The sequence below is a fragment of the Rhinolophus sinicus genome, linkage group LG10 (assembly GCF_036562045.2).
Source record: "Rhinolophus sinicus isolate RSC01 linkage group LG10, ASM3656204v1, whole genome shotgun sequence".
Taxonomy (NCBI): Eukaryota; Metazoa; Chordata; class Mammalia; order Chiroptera; family Rhinolophidae; genus Rhinolophus; species Rhinolophus sinicus.
Window position 1 is genome coordinate 18,845,638 of NC_133759.1, and position 20,664 is coordinate 18,866,301.

At 38.0% G+C, this 20,664-nt stretch overlaps 1 protein-coding gene across 1 annotated transcript in view; it reads left to right on the forward strand.

The window, feature by feature from the left end:
* Positions 1–20,664, forward strand: part of GADL1 (glutamate decarboxylase like 1) — a 157,763-nt gene that overhangs the window by 39,507 nt on the left and 97,592 nt on the right. Inside the window, exons 7-11 of the mRNA XM_019745229.2 lie at positions 3,433–3,512; positions 3,635–3,689; positions 8,775–8,891; positions 13,864–13,928; positions 14,179–14,260. Of these exons, the coding sequence (XP_019600788.2) occupies positions 3,433–3,512; positions 3,635–3,689; positions 8,775–8,891; positions 13,864–13,928; positions 14,179–14,260 (399 nt within the window). The remainder of the gene's footprint in view (positions 1–3,432; positions 3,513–3,634; positions 3,690–8,774; positions 8,892–13,863; positions 13,929–14,178; positions 14,261–20,664) is intronic.

A 20,664-nucleotide genomic window follows, 5' to 3' on the forward strand; every position in this document is an offset into this window, starting at 1 on the left:
ACAGGGTGGCTTAAACAGCAGACATTTATTTCTCACAGTTTCCGGAGGCTGCGAAGTCCAAGATCAAGGTGCTGATAGAGTCCGTGTCTTGTGAGAGCCCACTTCCTGGCTTGTAGACCACTGCGTGCTCACGTGGCATTTCCTCTGTTCACGCTTGTGGTCAGAGTGAGATCTCTCTATCTCCCTCTTCTGATAAGGACACTCATCCCACAAGAGTCTCACCATCATGACCTCACCTGAACCTAATAGCATCACGCTGGGGCTAGGGATTACACAAGTGAATTTTGACATCATGTGAATTCCACAGAAAAATTCTGTAACTTTGAATACACTGTAGCGTTGATGTTGTATTTTCACCGCCCCCCTCATCCAGACTCCACTTGGTAGCTCATTCCTTTCCCTGCTTTGCCAAAGAGACTCATGTCATAGCATTTGCTTTATTTTAATTCACTTTTTATGACCACCTTCACCACTTAGCATAACAAATCAATTCATCATTTAGTTAACAATAAAGAATTAAAGGAGGCTGTGTTTGCTAAATGGTCTGAAACCTGAATGTGAATCTTTTCGCTGTACTTCCCTTGTTTTCTTTTAGGTGTTGGCCCACGGGCCCTGCGGTTATATTTCTGTATGGTTTATTAGGTGGTCTTACCGCTCTAGTTTTTATGCTGCCCCAGATTAACCAGGTAATTACTCCATCTCTTCCTGGTACCATCAAATGCAAAATATATGCACCCACCCCTGAAAGTGCCTTTGCAAACTTCAGGTTTCGACTATAATTCAGCTGTTGATGGAGACCTGGAAAGTCATGCCAGAGACCCCTATACTGTCAACATAGCCAAGGTAGCCTCTCCAGGCTAAATGGGAACCAAAGAGAAAGGGATTTTTGGAGAAAATAAAGTAATTCAAGTAATCAATGTGTGGCTTGATTAGCAGTTAAATATGAATTCCTTGAATTTATAGAAATCCTCAATTCATAATTCAAATAATTTGGGGAATCAGTATAAAGTAGTGATCACTGTCTGCCACTAAAGAGTTAGAGGATAAAAGAAACTCTTTTTGCTTCTAGGCCAGTGATCAATTGTCCCAGTTCCTCTCTGGCAGGATGGAGTCTAGGGTGGGGTGAATGAGGACATCTCCAGATCGTGTCTTCTTAAATGCTGCACCCGAGGTGCCTCATTCCCTCACCCTATTGCTGGCTCTGCTTTCTAGGTGAGACTGACCCAGGTTTGGATGTTATTGCAGGTGTTCTCCACAGGGAAGCAGGTGCTCTTAGGATGTCAGTCAGAACATAGAGTAGGCCGCCCAGACTCTCTGGCTCTGCTTCTTTCAGAACTGAACCAGCTTGGTGTTCTTGGAGAATTCCCTGTACAACCTTTTTCTTCATTCCCTAACATGTAACATTCACACACCTTGCTCTCCCCACCACCCAAGCCAATTTGAGCATCCAGCTAGTGAGCACTAGAAGCACTGTAAGAGTCCAGAACACAGTCGATGGGAGGGGAAAGCAGTGGTTCATTAAGAAATCCAAGGTCACAGAAAAAATCCTTGCTGGACCCAGAAAGGAAACCGTCAGTGCCATTCTATCTTTTATGTAGGCGCTTACTGTTTTATCTTTACAGAAATGGACAACCGCTGAGATTTTTGCCTCTCCTGTAGACGAATGAAGCCTATGGGGAGATAGGGTCTTAGAACAACTGATTTATCTTCTGTCGATGATGGGAGCGGCCACTGTTTGTTTCTAAATGCAGCTGTTACTTCTGAACTCCAGCCTTCTAGGTTTTTCCTTTCCTTGAAACTCCTCAGCAAGTCTGAAGCATTGCCCTCTTTCTTTTTTCCCCCTTCCAGGCTCTTTTCTTCCTCTGATGCTTTCAGATGTTTAGACTTCAGTTTTGCAGATTGTTTTTAATCTGTCCCTATGCATTTGAGATTGACATTGGACTACACTTTGCCCTGAGGTATCCAAAGATAGCTCCACTGAAGCCATTCTTACTCTGATTACCAGTGTTTTATTTAGCAGATCTGTTGGTTGGGGATATTTTGCCATTTCTCAGGGCAAAGCAATGTGATTTTCTTTATTGACAGATGGCAGTGAGGTAGGCTATTACTTATCACTATGAAATCAATAGCTGTTTGGTTGCCAAAGCCAGAATCTCCGGTGAGAAATAATTGGCCTTAGCTATGTCACCTTAGCTTTGGAAAGCGAATGTGTCAAGTGGAGAATTAGTTACATTTTCATGTACATTATTTCACCTCAATATGCATATATTCTTGCAACAATCTGAAATGAATGCATCTTACAGGCATTTTGGACATGTTCTATTTGATATTTGGAAATTAATTATTTAGAATGGTTTCATTTTTCTTGATGGTGTTACTTCTGCATTTATTTTTACAAAGTTAAAAAAAGAGCTTCCAATAAAACTCTCTTGACAAAAGAAGAAAAAAAATTACCACATTTGAGGGAATATATCAAGTTAAGTGTGAAGGCATGACTACTCTTTTAATGTATTCATACCTACAAATTAAATTACTCAGTTTTTCCAGTACAATAATGTCTTTTAGCACCTTCATTTTTCTGGCATGAGAAAGAATTAATTGACCACCTGTCCACACTAATGTGTAAAGACTGACATCTCCAATGTTTGAATGCTAATTACTTTATAGACTTTATGTAGTGGGGGGAAAAGGCCCAACAATCTTAAACACATACTATTTCCAATAAGAAATAGACCAGACCTAATTCCAGAGCCATTAGCCTCATTCATGCCAGGCTGCAGGAAGTATTGTGTTTATAAAGTATTATTGCTTTTGTTATTATGATTTTAGCCACATTGCTGTGTGTCTGATTTCAGTCTTACATTCAGTATTAAACAGGATTGGTCAAAGTGTCTGATCAGAATTTCTAACCCATTTTTTGCTCTTGAAAATAATGAAATTCATCTGTGGTCCATGATACAATTTATGAGACAGAGTCTTACTCAGTCCTTAGAGGATTTTGAGTTAGCTGTGGACCAAGGGAGACGTTCTTCCATGTTATGTAAACAACAGCCTCCAGGGACGAAGTGTTTTCCATAAGCCAGGCTTGTGCTATTAACCCATTTAATTCTGTGACAAACATGGGGTAGGCATCTACATGCCCACTTTATAGATCAACAAATTGAGGCTTGGAGACTGTATATTATTTGCTCGAGGTCCCATAACTGTAACTTGGAAAACTTGGAATTAAATCCTGGTTTCTCAGACCCCAACCAAAGTCAATGTTCTGAACCACTAAGGAGCTCAATTAAGTTACTACTTTCTCTTTTTTTTTATGCACTAGTGTTCCAAAGATTGGGTTCATCCCTATGGCAGCCATTTAGATGATAAGCAATAGTTTTTTCATGCTACATATCCATGTCTCTCTCTTCCCCCTTGTCCCTTTTAATTTAGTGTCATTACTCCATGAAGAAGGCAGCATCCTTTCTTGGAATTGGTACTGAGAATGTTTGCTTTGTGGAAACAGATGGAAGGTAATGGGGAAAGGATTCAGAAGCCTGGTGGGTGGAGGGGGAAATTCATACTTTTTAAAGAGAAGTACCAATATCTGTCCACTACTAAGCACAACTGAATGTGTTAAATCTGTGTCTCTTAGGGGTAAAATGATACCTGAGGAACTGGAGAAGCAAGTCTGGCAAGCCAGAACAGAGGTGAGAGGGGAAAGAGAAAAAGGGGGAAAGAAAATGTGTGCCTGTGTCTGACTGTGAGGGAGAGGATGCCAGGGAGGGAATGCAAGCAGCCAGGCCCATATCTATGTGTGGGACAGAGAAGAGGATGTTAGAATTAAAATCAGGTAACTCATTTACAGATGCCCTATTTCCAGGTACTTGGCTCTTCATGTTCTGTGGAGTTTCTCAGATGTTCTCATCCCATTTGGCCGGAGCCTGTTAAAACACTGACACCACTGTATTCAGGATTCTTGTCTAGAATTAGCCTTAAAAGGTGAACCCAGCCTCTCTAGCAGGGACCCTGCAACCACTCTCCTACATAACTGCCGACTCAGAATTCTGTAGGCCAAACCGTTGTCTCTGGGTTGCCTTCAGAATGATTCCTGAGTTCTTGACCAACCTATCCTCCCAGTTTGCTCCTACCTGACGTCCATCCATACCATCACCCTGTATTGGGTCTGGGTCTAATAGTTCAGGTCTGGCAAAATGGTCCCTCTTTCTTAGCTGCCAGAATGTATGAAAGCTGACACATCTGTTTCTGGGGAAAGCAAACATGGCCCCGATCACCTGCTGTACTCCAACTAATGCTGGCCCTGACACCTGCTTTTTAGGTGTGTCATTGTCTTGGTGCCACCCATCTTGTTTCTTGGACCCAAAGCTTGCTGGGTTAGGCGTACCTACTCAACTGTTTCCCACCAATCCCACCACAGTTCTCTTTGCTAAAGGAGCTTCAGACTATTCTCCCACAACTTTCCAATAAATAGTGACAAAGTCAAGTGTGACTGCTGGAAAACCAAAAGCCCAGCTTCTGAGCTGGGATGTAAGTATCTCTTTCCTCATAGAATTTCACAATCTTAGAAAGATGGATTTCTTTTATTTCTATTTTTTTAAGTTTTGAGCATCCTACGGCATGCTACATTATTGTATTTGGTTTAAAATTCTGTATTTAAAAATGTTTGCCTTTATTGCAGATTTATTGGCTTCAGGTGTGTCCTTAGATCTACATTTGTCTTTATTTTTTTAAAAACATTCCAATAACAAGTGGATTTGATCATTGTCTGGTGGTACAGATTATCAGATTTCTTTGACTCTGGGGTAAAATTCTACATTACAACTTGTTTGTTCTGCTCTGCACTACAGATACCGAATTCTAGTTTTATCTTTTTTAAATCTAGTTTTATCTTTCTGTGGAAGTTACTATCAAAAAGAACTTTCTTAATTTCATTAATGATTGTTTGTGGGAAATATTGATTATGCTTTTTGTGTGGTTCATTTGATTGCTTGCTTGCTTGCTTGATTCCTCCCTCTCTCTTTTTCCCCTTTTTCTTTCTTCTCTCTCTCTCTCTGACTCTCTCTCCCTCCTTCCTTCCATCCCTGTCTCCCTCCCACTCTCTTTCTCTTTCCCCTTCTTTCTTGAATTTTGAACTTTTCCTTATGGAAAATTTCAAATAAATACAAAACTAATATAATGAGCATCCATATACCCAGCATTCAATTTCAACAATCATTAGCTTATGCTCCATTCTGTTTCATGTACACCCTGTTCCTTCCCACTACCACTAGATTAGTTTGAAGGAAATCCCACTCATCGTATTATTTGATCTATAAACAATTCAGTATATATGTAAAAGATATGTATTCTCTTTTTTTAAAGTAATACCATTATAAGAAATATTTTCTTAATATCATCGAATATCCACTCAATATTAAAATTTCTCCCATTGCCTTTAAAAAAATGTTGGCTTATTCAAATAAGCTTTCATACAAGGTCTGTATGTTACATTAGGTTGATTCATCACATAATCACATAAATCTTTTCTAGCTTATAGCTTCCTTTCCTCCTCCTCTTTTTGTTGTTTTTTTGTTTTTCGTTTTTTGTTTTTTTGTTTCCTCCTGAAATTGATCTGTTGAAGAAACCAAGTCCTTTGTTCTGGTAGTTTTCCACATTATGGACTTTGTAGATTACATCAAGAATTTGAGAATCTAAATTCCCCCTGCCTCTGCACCACCCATCTGTTCTCTTTATTTCCTGTAATGTGGCAGTTAGAGCTTGACACTCAGATTCAGATTGGAATTTTCACGAGGAAGAACTCATGGGTAAAGTCTCTCCTTTCATCAGGAGACATTCATATCTCTTTCTGTGATAACATTGATTGGCAGGTTCTGGTTTTGTCAGTCCATCTGTTAAAGAATTCTGCTTCAGCATCTCACCTCATGGATTTTGCTGCCATTAATAATCATTGTCTAGAACCATGATTTCATCAGGTGATGTTCCAATTTATTCTCTCATTCCTCATTCATGTATTGGTGGGCATACTACTCTAAAGAAAAATGTTCTCTCATCCCTATTTGGTTTCTCTAAGAAAACAGTTTGCACAGGCAGAGTAGGATAAATGCTTTCTTTTGCCCCCTTATTTTTCTAATTTTCATAATAATGAGTTAATTGCCTAGCATCCCCTAAAGACAGTCAAAACTTTTTTTTTCTTTTCTAGTGTCATTAAGAATTCATGTTCTAGCGTATTTAATGGGTTTTATCCCACTGCAGTCATTATTATATTCACTGTGTAAATGTTTGTTTGTTTTAACAATGAGAGTACATGAAACGGACATATTCTAAAGTTGAGAACTTGAAAAGAGAAGTTTTTAAAAAGAAAAAATTGCTGTAGGCACATTTAAAAGTAAGGCAACGGAGTGAGAGTTGTTACGTTTGCTCAGTTTTCTTTCAAGTCAGTTAAAACTGGAGCCTGGATTCACCAAGGACAAACCTCACATCCATTCTGAGATAATAACTGATGACTAGTTTATTTTTCTCAGTAGCTTCAGACCTAGTTGTTTTGTTTCAAGCTTTTAACTTGGTTTGTTTCAGATGTAGGAAATAGTACATCAACTTTTTTTTTTTTTTTTTTCTGCTGGGATTCGATTCCCTGGCCAACCACAATCCATTAAAAATCTTTTAAGCAGTGACCTTTACTTGATGTCATTACAAAGATACTGAAGACCACAGAGGCATCCGAGGCTCTAAAATGCTTCTGAAAAGATAAAACGAGTACAACTACTGAATATTTGGAAGTGTTTTTGTGTATGACTGCTTGAAATTGCAAACTTTCTTAGGGAATACAGCTCATTGACAGGACACCATCAATGCCGTTTCCACTGGATTTTCTTATTAATCACATGAGATGTGAAAGGAAAAAAAATCTGGAAGGTTAAATCCAGGTTGCAAAAGTTTAATTTCTGAGCCTGATATTTATAGCTAGATTGTTAAACAGGTGAGGAAAAGTCATTAATAAGCTAGAATAGCTTGCATAGGTGTTTTCTCACAGCTGTCAGAATGTCATATAGTTTATGAGGAAAAGCTCAACCCTTAAAGACACCTTAAATGGTTTTAGTAAATTACTTTTTCTATTGCTTTTAATGATTGATGTAAATCTGGTCTCATTTCCTTTAAGTCACTGAGATGATAAAATAGAATCTGTTGGTTGGTGAGCACAGAGAAGAAATCTTCAAACCCATGGTTCCCCGAGGGCTCTGTCATCTGCTGGCCCCACTTTAAGAAGTTTGGGTGCACTAGATTCCATGTGTCACAACCATCTACCCAAATGGCAACTGCATTCATTGCGTACCATCACTTTGATTCATGTGCATCTCAGATTTGAGATGTGGACCACATGTCCATGCTCTGCCCCCGTTTCCATTGAGAAATAATGTTTCTGTCTGTGCTCAGCTAAACTGGAGTGAGTCTGGTTCTAGTGAAACAACCCATGGCATTAAAATGGGACATAAACGTATTTTGCAAGAACAACTGCACTTCATGATAAAACTGAGGGGGAAAAAATGACTCTCTCCTAAATGGAGGTAAAAATGAATTTCAGAGGCGGTAAATATTCTTGTCACTTATTCCTCAGGTGCTCTAGAATCTTAGGCTTCATTGCTTCCCACACTCCTCCCTCCGCGCACTTCCACAGCCAGCCACGCATCTCTGCTGACCTGCTGGGATGGATCTATTCCACCTCATGGACTCTCCTCTCCTGGTTGCTGTAAAGTCTCTTACGGGGCCCAGTTACCTTGGCTGGAATTACCATTCATCTCTGCATGTGTTCCCACCCTCTCCCTTTTCTCTCCATTTCCCTCTGGCACCTGTCCACTCTGCAAGATGCAGCCATGAGCTGTATGAGGAGGAAGACTCTTGGTAGGAGTCATACAGATTCCCTCTTCCTGCACATTCTAACCAGTTTTCTATTGCAGCTCCTGTTTTGGAGAGTGTATCCCAGTGAGATTACCTTATCCCTCTGATGCCGGACTTGTGCCTAAGCACATTTTTTTTGTTTTGTAACTGCACTTACTTCACAAGGAGACAACCAGACAGGCCTTCATTGTTTGTCCCTGGGCATTCACTGTCTGTCTGCCGAACGCATTCCTTTTTGTTTTGGAGAAGGGTAACAATGATGGCACTCTAGAGGCCCCAGTGAATCTCCCCAAGAAGAATTTGGAATCATACAGAGCACCAGTTTGCCAATGTGGATGAGGTTATTCACTTTCTCTCTAGGAAATCTAAGAACAGAAAATATTACAGAGAGAAAATGAGACTGAAAAATAGGATACATATGGAGTGTGCCAAAAAATATGTATAAACATTTTAAAAAAGGAAAAAAAACCTATTAAAATTGTAATACTCAATATGTACCAGTAACAAAAGATGAATACCGGTCACGTTTGACTTCTGCAATTACAAGAAGTGCTCCAAGTGGATACCATCAACCTCCAGCCACTTCTGATAATGGCAAACTCCTGCTTGAGCATTGTTGACCAAAGTGTCCACTTGTATACATTTTTTTGGCACCTCCAGTATTGAGTTAGGACAAAGGACTACTAGTGTCATAGAATTTTCTGTTTTCTTAACCTGTTTATACTAAGGGGCTACATAGTGGAGAAGTATAAAAACATTCACTGAATGAATGATTTTCTCCAAATAAATTTCTGGATATATAACCTTTACATTTACCAACCTATCACAGGACAAATTTAGAGGTGATGGTGGCAATTCTTATGTGTGGGTCCTTCTCACAGGGAGCAGCACCGTTTCTTGTCTGTGCCACCTCTGGTACAACTGTGTTGGGAGCATTTGATCCTCTGGAGGAAATAGCTGACGTCTGTGAAAGGCATGGCCTGTGGCTTCATGTGGATGTAAGTTCATCTGTATGTACACATCTGTTCAACTCTCTAGTCTTTTTGCAGCTTTGGTGGGAAGTGTTTCATATTCTCAGAAACCACATGTGATGGGAGGTCCCCAACTACTTTTATTTAAATGTGTATTTCTAATTAGGGCACATAAATGTGTCATTTTGTGTGAGGTATAAAGAAGAAGATTCTAAGACTTGATGTAAATTTTGTGGATTCAATTTTATTTCTTCTTCTCCCATGAACCATTTTCTTGGTCCCTTGAATCTACTGTCATTGAGGCAGCATGGTGGAAGGGACACATTTTGGACTATGGAGTCAAGAAGCTTTGATTTTTTTATTCTATTGGCCTCTTCATTATTGTGACGTCAGCCGTCTGGGCTTTGGTTTCTTCATTTGTGAGGAAATGGCTTATGTGGTCTGTAAAGTATCTTCTAGCTTTAAAATTATGTGGTTCCAATCAGCCAGAAAATATGAAAAGCTGAACTACATAATTTTATGCTTCTAATTAAAGCAGGTTTTATCTAGATCTATTATAGACAATTATTTGAGAGGGATTGGGATCACTTATATTTTTTATAATTTTCTAACTTGAAGGATTGGCTTTTTTAAAATTAATTTTGTAAGTCCTGGGGTTGTTCATAATAAATTTTCCTTAATTAAAGGTAACTCTTAAAATTCTATTTATCTAGCGTTAAAAAGTTGAGTTCAGCCAGTTATAAATACTTATTGACCATTTTGGTTTTCTTTTTTCTTTTTCATTCTCTCTCTCTCTAATTAGTTTGATTCCACCCAATAGAAAGGACTATTGAACATGTTGGTGAGTCTTTAGGGAACTCTCCTCTGGTGAGCGAGTGTTTCATAGCCTCCTTATCAGAGAAAAAGAGAGGGTGATATTTTTGACTTACTGAACAGAAGGTAACTGAGCATTCGGAAGATATACCTATACATAATTTTATAGTTGGGATGATTTTATTCTTTCAAAGGAAAACGTCTATGATATGATTTGGAGAGAAGTTTTCAGCAACTCAAAGCTTTCATTAAATGTATGCTAATGTTTGGTAAAAGCAGCAGTAATATAAACTCACTAGAGTTATAGGCCCTTTTCATATGCCAGTGGATAGATTATTTGTGACATCTTTCAATGGAATTGTAATATTTGTATCTGTTTGCATTTCAACTTATATCTTATTGATTTCATAGACTTTAAAGCATAATAAGACGTTATGTCCTAAAAGACAATATAAAGTGAGTACTTCTGTGATTGTGGAAATAAGGAGAAAAAATAAAATGACATCAGCACTTAAAAATTCTACTCTCATAAGAGAAACGTCAAATATGGATTATATCATTTACATAAAACAGTAACTACAGCAATTTCTGAACTGGAAATGATATTAAGAGATTTATGGGCCTTAGAGAATTGTGATTTGTACATATGAATACAAACCTCTAGGTTTTCTAAAAATTAAAGATCAAATTTTTGAAGAAAACACTTCTATAAGGAAATATGTAAGACACACAAATTGTTCTACTCACATATAGTAGGCATATAGTGAAAGCCTGTATTAGATTAAACTGGACAGCAACAGCATTGCTGACCTATTAAAGAAATTAGCTCTAACACAGAGACAGTGTTCACCCATCCTTTAAATTGCAGGCATCGAATCTGTTGATAAAATTTTATACAGAGCATGTAGCTTACCTTGAAGAAACTTTTTACGTCATACATAGTTTATTAATTTTAAAGACAAAAAATTAACAAAATTGCACTAATTACTTTGACCTGTTGGAAATTTTCTAAAGAATATTTTAAAGATCATTTAATACATTCAAAACTGGTCTTTATTTCTTTTTAGAAATGCATATATGATTGCTTATTTTTTTGGGTTTTCCAAAATACCAAGTCACCTTGCATATATATCATAACTTATTATTAACTTTAAGATACAAGTACACCTTTTTTTTTAAACATTTTTACCATCTCTGAGATTGGTATGTTGGGGATGTTATTTTCTTTCTTAGTGGCACACAAAAAAATGGTGACTCTTACATTGGATAGTGTCTTAAATTTGGTTAATAACAATGCATTTTAAATAAATAAATAAGAAAAACTTTAGTTTTGGCAATTTTTTGCCGCCACTGCTATTGTTCCTCCATGAGAGCAAATATTATTCCAGCCTCTGCCTCAGACTAGGATGTCAGGCTGGTCCAGCTCTTCTCCAAAGCAGAGGCTGTGGCTGCTGCAAAGCTTCACACTCCCAGAAAAGCTTCCTAAAGTCTCTCACCACTGTTCATTCCAAGTCCTGGGGGCGGGGATGGGGTTGGGGGTGAAGGAGGTAGTAAACATAGTGTCTAAAATCATGGGCTTCACCAGCTGCTGGATCTTGAGTCCAAGCCTGGCTCCACCTCTGTTTCGGGATTAGTTCTACTATTCATTTATTAACTAAGTAATTAGAGAAGAAATGTAAGTAAAATGGTAACTGGTGCCTAATAGCTCAATAAATGATGGTCCTCATTGAGCTGGAAAACCAAGCTCCTTCATCATTTAGGTAATTCATTTGATGTTTCTGCAAGTTTTAAAGTTAGAGTTTAGAAAGTTAAGCAAATAGAAGCAGGCATTGACATCAGAGGAGTTGCTTTGCTCCTTTCATTTCCTTTGAAGAATACATTTGTGGATGAGCTGTTCCTCACTCTGCCAGATCACTCTGTAAACCTCATACCTTGAAGGAGTCATGTGATTTGAAAACTTCAATCCAGCTCCGTAGGATTGGGGGAATATTGTTAACTTTGGGGAGAAGAAGAGGAGGCAGGGGGGTGGTGCAGGAGACACGAAGAAGTGCAAGTGTAGTGTGTGAGGCAGGTGGGAAGAGGAAGAGTAAATGGGCACGTCTGAGTCTTACTAATTAATCTTTCCCCTCGTTGTCACTGGTAGGTTCTCAATGAAGTTGGGGATAAAAAGATTGAGAAAAATGGACAACTTAGTGTTTAGGGTGCGTAATGGAAATAAAGGAACTTAATATGTAAGTCATCTTCGTGTTGGTGAAGGTCAAGATCTCAAAATCCAAAACTGGGCATCCTCAGTTAGTAAGCCAGGATAAAGTTTCTCTGGATGCTGAAGGCAGTGGATTTTGTAGCTCAGCCTCAGTCACACATGGTCCATTGTGAATGCCAGTGGGGAAGAGAATGCAACAGGAAGGGGACTTGGTTGACAACCCCAAGTCATCAGTCCTGTAATTGGGAATCTTCGGGATTTGCCTGCACATCACTTTCAGCTCACAAACCTTGGGGAATTCCATTGGATTTTTGGAGATTCCAGTCCATGGAAGCAGGGCTGGAACTAAGGTGATACAAGTGAGGTGCCTAAGGCTCAAATTAAGGAGGCATTCACTCTTAGGCTCATGCAAGAGCCCCGCTTGAGAGTGAGTTCCTCTGTAAATTGTGCACCCTAGGTGACTCGCTCACCGTAGTAATTCCAGCCCTGAACAGAGAGAGCTGTTTTTAAGTGGGATTTAAGGTCCCTCTTTATTGTTCACCAATGGGTTCAGCTTTTGATACTCATTCCTTTCACCTTCCACATTCATGCTATACATAATCATGCCACTTCTTTCTACATGCTACGCTCTACCATTTGGCCAACTGGTCACCTTCCCTAAGTTATGATGCTGTCATGAAAAAAAAATGAGCTTTGGCTTCCAGATCTGGTTTTCATTACCTGTGAGACCTTGAACAGTTTACCTACCACCTCTGAACCTTAGCTTTGCTGTAAAAAAATAAGTAAGTAAATAAATAAATAAATAAATAAATAAAAGTAATAATAACTCTATTCTCAATGCAATGTTGTGTGGTGTAAATAGCCTTGGAGAGCATTCAACACAACCCAAGCCAGCCCCCTCATATTCCCTTGCTGTAATCACCCTTCACGACCCTAAAATTAAACTAAGAAGTCTGTTCCATTTCAAGGGCCAAACTGACTTTCTTATTCCTCATCTCGATTCTTCCTTCCTCTCCTCCAGTTACTGACAGGGATAGCCTTTTACCTTGTTAGTGTCTGTTTCCTTTCCCTTTGCTCATCTTAATCTCCCCACTGAGTAACTTCAGTAAGTCCTGGGTTTTCTTTTTCCCACTGTTACATTTTTGATTTGCAAATATTTCTGAAAGCTGTTTGGCTGAAAAGATCTACTTTTTCAATAATAGGATCCATTTCCACCTAGTGCATGTGAGTTGACTATGAGTTCCCATAGTACCATCTGTGCACCTTGTCAAGTCTGTGCCACATTTATTATTCAGAATGCCAGCCCTTAGCCCTGTCTCATTATCAGCATTTGTACCTTGTGCACGGTAGAATCTCAGCATTATAAGGACATTGTCTATTTTATTTTGTTTAAATGATTATTTAATTTTTCCATTATGGTTTCACGTGTGCAGCATAGTGATTAGACATTTATATAACTTATGAAGTGATCACCCCAATAAGTCTAGTGCCCGTCTGTCACCCTACATATTTATTATATTACTGATTTTATTTCCTTTACATCCCCGTAACTATTCTGTAACTACCAATTTGTACTTCTTAATCCCTTCTCCTTTTTCACCCACCTCCCAACCCTCCTCCCATCTGCCAACCACCAAAATGTTCTCTGTATCTATAAGTTTATTTCTGTTTTCTTTTGTTTATTTTGTTCTGTTTTAGATTCTAAGACTTGAGAAGGTGTGCACTGTGTCCTTAAACCTCTTTTTGACCACACGCAACTCAACGGGTTAATGTAACACTTTAAGATGTGTGAATTGAAATCCTAAGAGTCCATGGGAGCCCATCTGTTGTGAGGAGGCTCTGATTGCCTGAGTAGAGCCAGTGATGGAACTTTCCTGACAACAATGTATTAAGATTGATGCTGTCACTCAGGGTTTTCTGTGATAACTGGCTGGTAAGCCAATGACACTGGAATAACATTTGGTTATGTAAATTTCTCAACAGGCTTCTTGGGGCGGCTCAGCTTTGCTGTCAAGGAAGCACCGCAGGCTTCTGCACGGCATCCACAGGTAACTGTAGTTTCCCACACACAGCGCCTTTCCTTTCGGCAACGGGGTCTCTTTGGACTAAGTGACATTCTGAAAATAGAGAAACAAAGCAATTGTTTTACTTGAAGGAAAGAAAAACCCCAAACTACTCAAACAAGGCCTCCTGTTGAGGGGCTACCTTGGGTAGAGTACCAAATGTGTATGCTGCTAATTACAGCAAGCTTTCCTCCGGTAGAAGCTAATTGGGTCTTTTCTTCCTTTTACATAACAGAGCTGACTCTGTGGCCTGGAACCCCCACAAGATGCTAATGGCTGGAATTCAGTGCTGTGCTCTCCTTGTAAAAGACAAATCTGTGAGTTGTTTTTTTGTTTTTTGTTTTGATGACCTTTGGGCGCTGAGGTGGGTTAATTGCAGGTGCTTGCAGATCATTATATTTTTGTGCCTTGGGCCAAATATAGATAAAGGTCTTTGGTAAATGTGGATGGTATCAAACGGAAGCTAAATCGGCTCAGATAAAAGAACTAGTGTTTTTGCTCAGGTAATTGAGTGAATTTGATTCAGGTATTATATAATCTCATTAGTTACAGCAAGATGGTCTCTCTCGTCCTCCTTTGGATTATATTTTAAAACTCAGTTTTCAGCACTGCCAAGATTTTTTTTCTCCTTGATTAAATCTGGGATTTAAGTTAGTTTGAAACTTCTGCTCACTGAGAAAGTGGAACAGATGTGTGTCATACATTAAATTGAATGCTTAATATGCTTAGCTGGGGCTTAACAGCCCGTTTCTATGGGAAGATGTTAGTTCAGGGCTAATCATCGAACACTGATTTATTAGAGGATTGTAGGTCTCAAGTGGTTGGTACTTAGCTTCTTTTGAAACATTGGGGAGAGTTGGAAACTACTCTGGATCACTGTGAGGCAAGTGGGAAAAAGAGTTCCTCAGATTCCTCTTGGCTAGAGGTATAAACTCTGTGTTTTCTGTCAGTTAAATAAGGATCCCTGTGGGAAGTGGCCCAGGCTGGGAAGTGCCACTTCATTCTTAGAAATGTCTCCTCAGGAATGTGTGCAGCATGTGGGTGATCTTTCTCAGCCATCTGTTTACTTTTTTTTTTTTTCCTTAGGGGACTCCCTTTGCTAAATGCTAAAGTCATTTTCTCTTTTTAAGGAATTTTATTTCAATTGAACGCCATATGAAACTCTGTCTTGCATATGTGGATAGTTACAACTCTCTTTAAAAAAGAAAAAAAAAGTGAGGTATTTGTATGTCAGTGCCCTTCGTGTTTGGAGATGACCAGACAAAACACCCATCAGAAACCGTATGAACAGGTTGTGCCTCTGTAGATAGTGACACTCTTGGGAATATGAATCTATTCCATAATGTTTTCTTAGGCTGGCTACCACTGACTATATTCAGTGCCATTTAACGTTTTTTTCATTTAAGTTTTTAAATTGCAGAGTCACTGCATGTTGTAACTCAAAGGTAGTTTTAAGAGTACTGTATCATTTGTGAACCAAAGAACATACTCAGCTTGCCCATAGTTACATATTTAAGACAGGACAGAGTTAGGAGGAAACCCAGGTTTTTCTTTGGTCTAGATATAAGAACAAAAATATGTCAAGCATCCTTTATGTGCCAGGCATTTTATATCTACTTTCTCTCTAATGAACCAATCGGAATGACATGCTTATCTGTTGGTGTGATGCTCTCAGGACTGGGAAATTGAGGCCAAAATTTTCATGACTACTCCTTTGAATAATTTTCTAGCTTTTATACATTTCTCTTGTTGAATGATATTTGAGGGATTTAGCTAAGAATGCATTTATATTTATATGCTTGAAGCAATTTAAAATTTTCTGGATTATCTAACAGGAGTTAAAATTGTGTTTTTTGAAAAATAATTCATTTCTGGATCTCAGTAATAATAGTACTACCCATGTCTACTCATTTGGAAAAATTTAAGAGATTAGAAAAATTGCATTCATTATGAAAGGAATTGAGCACTTTTAAAAATTGCCTTTTAATTCATTCATTCATATTTTTGATGAAAGACTGTTTTCAAATTAACTGGAATGGAGAGCTGAACCGTGAGATATGTGATATGACAGTTAGCTTAAGAAGTTTTGTTTAGGTAGTTTTGGTGTCTCTTTTGTACCTATTTTCTGCCTCTGTTGTTCTCTTTCATATTCATTTATTCATTCTTTCAACCAGCACTAACTGATTTCCCATGTAGGCCAGGCACTGTGCAGATTCTGCGCTTATAACGCAGATACATCCCCCATAGTGAAAGAGTTTATTATCTCACAGAGGAGACAATGAACAAAATATATACCTATTTAATTCTTTAATTACTATTTCGATAAGTGCTCCAAAGCATGTGTCGGACACTGTTGATTAGATATTCTCAAGCCATTCCAACCTCCTTCTCTCTGTCTCCCAATACTCATCTCCCTTACAGCTAAGAGTCACCATATGACACAGATCTGGCTAATATGATGTAGGGGGATGTGATGGGGGCTCCTGAGGAAGATTTTACTCTCTGCTAGAGGTGATACACACAAGAGGAGAGCCCTCATCCCCGTTTCCTATCGTGAATGCAGTTGTGTCACAGCATGATGCATGGAGCACTGATAGCTACCTTGTAACCATAAGGACCATTAGGCAATGGCCCTAAATCAAAAAGTGAACATGCACAGAACAGAAGAGCAGAAAGGAGAAAAGTCTTGGTCTGGGATAATTATTATACAATGTTGTATTAACCCTGGAAATGCCTACTTCCAGACATTTTGTGGTATCAAGTAATTAAATGTGTTTATCGCTGAAACTACTTCCATTGGGTAATCTGTTACTTGCAGCCAAATGCATTCCTCCTATCTGATAGAGAGGACAGTATGCTACTCAGCATATACAGCAGGGCGATCTGAGATGTCTCAGGTGGAAGAAACAGCATGTGCAAAGTCTTTAAGAAAGAAAGGTTCTTTTTTTATTTTAGAAACTGAAAGAAGTCCATTGTTGCTGAAATGCAGAAAGTAATGCTAAGACTGGCATAAGCTAAGACTAAAAGTTTAGGCACTGGATAAAACATGCGGGATCTTAGAGATAAAATTAATGATTATAGACTTGACCTTCAAAATAGTGGAAGAATTTTAAAGCTAGGGAGTAATCTGAAAGGATTTTCATTTAAGACAATGAATTGGAAAGGGGAAAAAATGGACGTAAGAGTAAGTAAAGGCTTATAGTATCCAAGCAAGAGTTGATGGCAGAGGAGATGGAATTATGTGATGAATTAAGATATAGTACAGCTATCAACAAGGCAGGGCTGAAATGCCAGTCGTATGTGGGAGTTGAGGAAGAAGCAGGTGTCATGGTTGATTCCCTGGTTAGTGATACCTGATCATGTTTAGGGGATGGAGATCGCTAAAGGACAAGAATATTTGAACATGAAATATCTTGATTTTAGCATTGGCTCTGTTAAATTTGAGATTCATATGAGATATTCAAGTGAAGATGTCATGTTGGCAGTTGACATATGGATCCAAAGTTAGAAAAAGAGGTCTAAACTGGAATAGTGTATATGAAGGAATTGTTTACATGTAGATGGGTTTTGAGGCCATAGGAATGGAATCATTTGCCTTAGGAGGGACTTTGGAGTGAGAAAAGAAGAGGATGTACAAATTAGCCCTGAAGAACGTCAGAGTCTAAAAATTGGATAGAAGAGCAGAAACTCGCAGTTAAAGCTGAATCAGAATGGCCAGGGAGATAGTAGGAAAATCAGGAAAGAGTGATGCTAACAAAATTGAAGAAGAATATTATGGGGAATGTGAATGACTGTCATCCATTGTATCAAGGCTTAATTGTCACCTTCTTAAGGAAGAGTTCTCAGACTCACCAAGGTAAACTGACATCTCCCTGTTATTCTTTCTCTGACCTTCATCATGATTTGTAATTATGGCTTCTCATGTATTCACTTCCCCCCACCCCCAGAATTAAGCTGTATGAGGATAGCGACTATGTCATTGTATTTACTGTCCTATCCCCAGTGCCCAACACTTCAGTATTCACTGAACAAGAAAATACTAAAATTCGCTGAAAATTTTAATGATTAAACAAATTAAAAATCCTCAGCGATACCTGCCTTCCTGTCAACAAAAATTAGGAGTTTCCAGTTTCTCCCCTCCCCCAAATTGTTCCTTTTGAGAGCTCTGAGATAACAGTGATTAAAATTATAGTTGATGAACTTTATTGCGTAGGTCCACACGCAGGCTTGAGCATGCCTCCAGCAGTAATTGATAAACAGTAATTTTAATTTGGACTTGCTTCCCCAGTTAATGGAAGGGGATAACTCCAGTTAAAAGAAATCAAATTACTTACTGAATATACTTCTGTTAAGGTAAAAACTAATTCCCTAATTTGTATCCTCAAAGCTGTAACATTCACAGTGCTGCTTTCCTGATTGACTAGCTTATGGTGTTTGCATTTTTAATTTCCTGTATTAGTAAGAAGTCTGCTTCAGAAACAAAGCAGAATTGTTGTTCTTGAAGGTGTATTATCACTAACCCTCTTTGCATCATGGGAATGAAAAAGAAAATGAGGGATGTTAAAAAAAAATCTGTGATTATAAATAGGTTGACTTCAGATGTAGATGCTGAATCTGCCTGGCTGTTTTGGATCAAAGACAATTTTGATGCTTTGATCTAAAATAAAAGGCAATATATTCGAAGAATCAGTTGCATGGATGAAAAAAAATCTCAATATTGGCTTTTTGATTTTTAGTGTTTCTTAGGAGAAGTTTTAGTTGAAGAAAAACCTAACAGATATATGAGAATATGAAGCATGTTAATCAGATGACTTGTTGTGTATGGATTATCTCTCTTCATTTGTACCTACCATTATCATCCAATATTAATTCACAAGGACTTTCTGTTTAACCTAGTATCTACTGACAATTTAAGGGACATTTTTTTTGAAAGACTGTGCTGATACTATGGATTTTTTTAATTGTGTCCATTTTTATCTGTTTATTTCTGAAGAAATGCATGTTCATTATAGACAAATCAGAAAAGTTAGATATTGGAGAAAAATGAAGAAAAAAATATAGAATACAAATAACTGACGATGGCCTTTTCTATATTTTCTTATGCTTATATATATGTAAATGGATACCTATTGAAACATACCTAGTATAAGAGAATTATAACATGTTTTGCTTTTAACATTTTTCTGTGAACATTGTTCCATGTCAACATGCATGCTATACGTTTTTAATAGCTGCATAGTATTGTATAGTTTTGAGATATATATATATAATTAACTTGACCACCCCCTTATTACTGACCAATTAGATTGTTTTCATTTGGGCCTATTACGGATTTGACTGCCATTTTTGAGGCTAAATATTTGTGCATATCCTGTATTCTTTCCTTAGAATAAGTTCCTAGAAGTAGCAGAGTTATGCTATCTTTGATGATACTTTTTTATACTTGTTTCCTAATTTCCTTCTTAAAATTGCTTAAATTCTCACTAGCAGTGTGTGTGTGTGTGTGTGTGTGTGTGTGTGTGCACCTGTGTGTTACGTGGATCCCTTTGACATCACAGGGACATTTAACTGTCCGTTTAATAGGCAAGTCACTTGTACATGCACACTTAAACACACACATAAACATTTTCCTTCTAATTTTATCTGTTGATGCATTTTACCTCCTTCTCCAGGATCGTCTTTGGATAGAGGTATTTACATGTAATTCTGGGCTACCTAGGTTTCAAATGATAAGATAGAAGAGAAAAGAGATAAGTTTGTAGTTCTTTTCCTTCACCTTCATTCTAAAGAAGGTTCAGAAGGTAGTCACAATCTTTCTTTAGGAAAAGGAGTTGCAGGAAGAAGAGGAATAGGAAATTCATTCAGTACTATGGGTCCTGCACTGCAATGGAAAGAGAAAAGAAGAAAAGGAAAACTAATATCATCTCCCAGTGTGGTCCTCTAGGAGAAGGCAGAGAAATTTCAATGGAATACCACACCTGAGACAGATGCTATCTCTCAGCCCATTTAAATTGCTGTTCGGAATGATGATTGATATTGCGAATGACAATTATTAAATGCCCTTTAAAATATGTACAAGGAAAGAAAGAAGAGAAAATATTTTTATCTGAGAAGCAAAAACAAACTATCTGCTCTTGTGAGGCTGTCCCTTTTAGCTCTTGTTTTTCCTCATGGAGTTCCTATGGAAGGGCCATTAGATGGTTTGAAAATACTGAAAAATCTGATCATCAAAAAAATGTTTTCCTCTCAGAGAACACTCATACTCCCCCTATACAGGTAATTATACATTTCTTTGGCATGACAACCTCCTAACTAATGGAGAAAAAAAAAAAATGGCAGGGGAGGGGATGGCATGTGTTTAAAACTGATTAGAAAGAAGACGCATTTGACTTGTAGGAGAGACATCGACCTCCTGTTGCTTGATACTGCCAAATTTTTTCTCCATATCTTGGATGCTCTTGCTTGAGCTGAGAAAATTCTCCTTAGACTTTTCAGCAAGGTTAGGTATTGCATAAACCTGGCAGAACTTATCAAACTCGTGGTTGGTAATTAGCCCTTTAATTTTTTTCATTTTTTAAAAATTATAATAAAAATTAAATTTCTATTCATGAGACCTTTGGAAATTTGTGCATATGCATGGTATATGTATGCATCACATTAAAAAAACTCACATAGTATTACTAGTCATAACAAAGACTCCTATTATGTCTGCCTCCCTTCG